At 41.7% G+C, this 5,425-nt stretch overlaps 1 protein-coding gene and 1 long non-coding RNA gene across 2 annotated transcripts in view; one reads left to right on the top strand and one right to left on the bottom strand.

Moving 5' to 3' along the window:
- The window catches only part of LOC102678880, a 123,731-nt gene that overhangs the window by 25,606 nt on the left and 92,700 nt on the right, over positions 1 to 5,425 (bottom strand). Inside the window, exon 4 of the mRNA XM_006609583.2 lies at positions 2,301 to 2,414. Coding sequence (XP_006609646.1) covers positions 2,301 to 2,370 — 70 coding nt within the window. The 5' untranslated portion in view covers positions 2,371 to 2,414. The remainder of the gene's footprint in view (positions 1 to 2,300; positions 2,415 to 5,425) is intronic.
- LOC116186809 overlaps positions 1 to 5,425 on the top strand; it is a 40,644-nt gene that overhangs the window by 30,664 nt on the left and 4,555 nt on the right. The gene's annotated exons all lie outside the window — the stretch shown is intronic.

Below are 5,425 nucleotides of genomic sequence, written 5' to 3'. Positions count from 1 at the left end.
GGGGGAGGGAGGAGGGAAGAGGGGAAACACGGCACGAGCCGTGTCTGACCGAGCCGCTGTCCTCCTCTCCAAGAGATCGAGGTTGGTTACGAAGGTGTCGAACGCGTAATTTTCGCTTCCATTGCATCCTCTGTAACGTCTAAAATTACAAGGGGGAAAGGTTGCCTTATTTTTAGACCCTTCACGCTCGCCCTTGAACCTAATAATACATCCTCGAAACCGTACATGTTTTTCCATGCTTGCCCCCTTTTTCGTTTAACGTCTTTTTCCTTTCTTTTTTATTATTTATAATCCATCGTGTTTCGTTATATCCGTAGGGTGGACGAGCCGTTCGGGGTTAACTCTGAACTGAAATTCTTGCCGGATAGATCTCGATAAAAAGTACCCGCCCCATAACCGACACGGCGCAAAGTCAGAGACCGTAGATCATCGTGAGACACTGCCACTCCATCGGGATAAAAAAGAACCGCCCTCTATTAGAGTTGCGGAGATAATAATGCCGACAGGAAGTGTGAGTATCATCGATCGTGTTCTTCCCTTCATTCAAAGCTTCGCCGTCGGTTATTTTAACCGGGGATAAGGGATAAAGTCGGTCGAATGGAACTGAAATGGGACGATTTTTCCAACGATTTTTTCCCTTTCGTTCGATTCGATTCTTAGATGCAAGTTAATTCGCGTATGTAATTCGACTCTTGGCATCGATATATACTCGGGGATACTTGGGAACTCCCGAAAGCGGGGCTAATAAATGGTGGAAACGATGCAATTCCAAAAAATGTTTTTCGCGTGCACCTGTTGTCCCACGCGAAATAACCATTCGACCGATGATCCTTTCCGGGCAATCGCGGCTCGGTTCTCGATTGTTCGTCAACCTTATTCGCCGATCCGGAGACTCTCTCTCCCCATTTGCCGCTTTCATTTAGCAAATGGTCGGTTGGTTTCTCATTTCGAGATTGCTCGTTAAGAAGGAGGGAATGTATCGTGAGAAAATGTTTCCGGAAACGTGATTTCTCCCTGGAATACGAGGGAATTTAATTTTCTGGAAACTCGTGGAAAGAAAAAATTTCGTATACGACCTATTTTGTATACGGTATTATAACTCGGTGGATTTATTGTTTCATTCGTTACGAAGGAATATTTTTGCGTTAACGTGTGACCCAAAATGCGATGGGGAAAAAAAGAGGGGGAAAATATACTCGATGGGGAAAAAGAAAAAAAAAGAAAAAAAAATAAATACAAAAATATCCAGGAAAAAGAAGGTTTAATCTTTTTTTCCTCTGTCCGCGAGGGTGTTGGGACACGCTGTTTTTTGCATTCGGATGTACACGCGGCCTAAAGTTTAATTACGGTACGCGAACTGGGTTAATCACTCGCGATTCAGAAGGTTTTTCAGGTTTCCGGTTAGCCACGCATCGAACATTTTTCCCGCTGTTCAACCCAACCCCGGGATACGACATCTGTCCCGCTTTAACGATCGGCTCGAACCTGGAATTACCGGTAGACCGGTAGATAAAGATTGAAATTTACCGACCCGGTTGTGGAAGCTACCAACTCCGTAATCCTCGAAATTGATACGAATGAAAATGCACACACGCTGCCAATAACTCTGGGCGAAACTATGGCAACGGTTACGGTATCGTGCTACTTTTACCATTTTCATTATTTATTCGTCCAATTTACGACTCGTGTCGAAACTTTTGAATGCCGGTGTCCATTTAAAGTTTATGATAAACACGAATTCGATATTTTATCCTGAAATACCTTGGCTTCTAAAATCGAACCCATTATTCGTTCTTTAATTTAACTTTTATCCTCGTGATATTTCGACATTCCTTTTTCGTTCGTGTACGCGATATCGTTACGATTCACAAATGATTCACAAGTATTAAAGTAGATTCTATAACGCGTCATCCGTGATAATTTGATATTTTTGTTTTCACGATATTTCGACATTTCTTTTTCATTCGTGTACGCGATATCGTTACGATTCACAAGTGATTCACAAGTATTAAGGTGGGTTCTATAACGCGTCATCCGTGATAATTTGATATTTTTGTCCTCATATTTCGACATTTCTTCTTCATTCGTGTACGCGATATCGTTACGATTCACAAGTGATTCGCGAGTATTAAGGTGGGTTCTATAATCGAACGTGTCATCCGTGATAATTTGACACTTTTATCTTCACGATATTTCGATATTGTTTTTCATTAATTAAGATGGATTAGCGTGAAAGTTAAGTTAATCTTTTTTAAATGTTCGTTTAAACTTTCCAATAAAATTGCGAAATGCGTGCTAACCTGTAGGTGTGCACGGTGTTCTTGCCGCCTCCACGAGGTCCTCGCGACTTCCGGGCGGTGCTTCCAGCATCGTGCCGCTGCCGGAGAATTTTTTTACACATAGCAGGCTCAACGCTGAAAAAAGGGGGGGAGGGAATTATTGTTAGAAATAAGTAATAATGAAATCAAAGTAGTGATAAATTTCTGGGATTATTTTTCATCGTTCTAATTAAATTTCAAAGTATTTTTCGAATTAATAAAGCTGTTTCGCATAAGGATAAATTATATCCACCCTGTACATGGTTGATCCATTAATTAGCTTTGATATAACATTTTCGTTATAATATTTTCATCTACGTGTCACGTGTTTTTCCATGAAATTATGACAAATGAATTCCACTCGAGCCAATAAATTATTATTAACGCTCTTCAACGCTCGTTTCTTTATCTCTCGTGTTATTCCGTTATTGTAGTGCACGGTTATTAAATATATCTATTCCTTCAAGTTCGAAATATTTTTCTTCCGTGATAATTCATCGTGACGGTATAATTCATTTGCAAAAAGAGAGAGAGAGAGAAAGAGAAAGAAAAATATTTATTATTACGAAAGTTCAAACAAGATTTTTAGATTATATAATTTTCTTTCCACTTTCCAAGAAATTCCACCATCCAACTCGAATATATACGTATACACAGAAATTATTATATGAAAGTTTAACAATTCTCGACATCGTTCAGTTCCTCTTTCATCAAACGCTACGTCTTTTAGAACTGTTTTAACTTCAAGTAGATATCTTTATATCTTAAAGATCTTTCATTATACAATTTCTCAAACCAATTACGCAACATCTTCTTTATAAAAATGAATGTTCCCAGTCCAAATAAGGCTAAATACGGACAATCCATAGTATCCTTCTCCTTCTCACGAAATATTCCACGACACGATTTTCTAGCACGATTCTATTCCCCGCAATTTACCAAAGTGAAAGGAGAACACGTCGTCGTGGCGAGATCTTGTCAAGTTACGCGCGTTGTCCGGCGCAAGAACTCGCGTCGGGACCGCGTTTTAATTAAATTTTCACAACCACAAGGTCACCACGAGAAATGCTGTCACACGTTCCACACGTGATAGTACGTGTATTCTCGCGTACACACACCCACGCGAACCGTTATGCTCGCGATCGTACGTACATATAAAAGGGCAGGCTGGTATTGGAAGCATCGCACGTGCTAATGCTGTTTTACCTTTGTGCTTGGACGCGTGCCAGAAAGAGTATTAACAATACCAGGCAGTGTTGAAGCTTAGGGAACGCCTCGCATGATTAATTTTGCGCTCCTATTCGAGACATCAGGTGTCTGGAAACTGTGCTTTACTTTTTTTCTTTTTCTTTTTTTCTTTTTCTACATCTTTTTTACCTTAACCATCCTACTTGTTACTGGAAATTTTAATCCGCGGAGTGAAAATTTCTAAAGTTTTGCTGTTAGAAATATTTTGAAGGACGCTTGATCATTTTAATTTTTCAAAGTCGATTCGATCGATCGTTTGTCTCAATTTGGGATTGAGGGATGCGTTAGAGTGAAAAATTAGAATCGAGAATCGTCGAGAAAGTTATTCCTCTCTTTTCACTATCTTTTCTCACTATTTTTATCACCATTCTTGTTTATAGCGTTCATAAAGAGGACTTTTTCTTTATCTTATCCTTCATGAAGAACGAAGAAACTTTCGAGGCTTGGTTCCAAAGCCAGGCGACGTGGAACGGTATTATAGTCATTCTTCTGTCGGAGAAGAAAAACCCTCCCCCTTTTATCTCTTCGATCATTGCCACCCTCCTATAATTATAATGTTTCACGAGTATATTCCGCTTATACCGTTCACTTCATTAAAACGCGATTTCCCATTACGTTGTTTTCTCGTTAAACGAGAAGAAACTTCCCTTCATCCGACGTACCTTCACGACGTGGCTCGATAAAACAAGCCGGAAGCCAATCTCTCGAAAGACTTACGATTAATCCAATACCTGTACTTCACCGTACTTCTTTATTTCCCAACTTTCAAGATATAATTTCAACATTGACAATTCTCTCGAAGATCGATGTCATCCCTCTTCTTCTTCTCCTCCTCCTTCTTCTTCTTCTTTTTCACTCGCGAAATTTTTCCCTTTCACGACGGGAGAAAAATTCAGCGCGTCCACAGCGGTCGGGACTTTCCACAATCTCGGTTGTAGGTTCCAGCTTCCTGCGGTTCAATTTTCGTCCTTTGACGATGGCCAAAAGGCAAGGAGCATCAAGCATCGAGAATCGGTGGTGGCAGCCACCGAACCATCCCCTTTGTCTCCTTCTATTTTCCAATAGTCCTTTTCTTCCTTCCTTCCTTCCTTCTTCCCTCCCTTCTTCCCTCCCTCCTTCCCTCACGTTTCTTCCACCTTTCTCCGCCTCGCGGATCCTTTTGTGCCGAGCAGATCGAGCGGATTCGCTTTTTCCACCAAGCGAAGCCACCCACCGGCCTCTAATCTTCCACTAGCGCTCGTTCTGTCGCCTCTCTGTCGACGAGTTTGCGGATACTTTGAAAGCAAATTCGCGCATCCGCAATTCCGGATAGAATTGCGCTTTTCACGGGAGGTGGTGAGGAGGGGAGAGAGGGAGAACTCGCGAAAGAATTCCGAATTGTATTCTTGGCCGCGCGCATTGTCACTCTGCCTCTCCATTCTCTGTCTGGAAAAGAAAATCGAATCACAAAGGGGAGAAAAATGCCTTTCCTTCCACCGATCGTTTCCGAACTTTTCACCCCTTTGCACGGCTATTTCCTTCGATCCTTCGATCCTCCTCCTTCTCTCTGTTTATGACAGAGTTTTGCCTCGAGGTTCCCTCGAATGGATTTGTTTTATATATATAGCTTCGAGGCTTGTTTTCGATCGTAGCAACGTTACGAATCCATTACGTCGACGATCGAGGGAGAAGGGAGGAGGGGTGTACGGGGATGTCGTATTATTTTGGAAATCTATTGCATACGATCGAGGGTGGATTCGAATGTATGGACACATCGGTTAGCCAGGAATCCCACGATTCACGACTCGCCATACAAATTATTCACATTCCCCGACAACAAACGGATTCCGCATTCCGCGCGACTGTTACCAAGCGCAACG

The sequence above is a fragment of the Apis dorsata genome, unplaced genomic scaffold, assembly GCF_000469605.1.
Source record: "Apis dorsata unplaced genomic scaffold, Apis dorsata 1.3 scaffold_58, whole genome shotgun sequence".
Taxonomy (NCBI): domain Eukaryota; kingdom Metazoa; phylum Arthropoda; class Insecta; order Hymenoptera; family Apidae; genus Apis; species Apis dorsata.
This window is presented reverse-complemented; position numbering and strand designations above follow the sequence as displayed.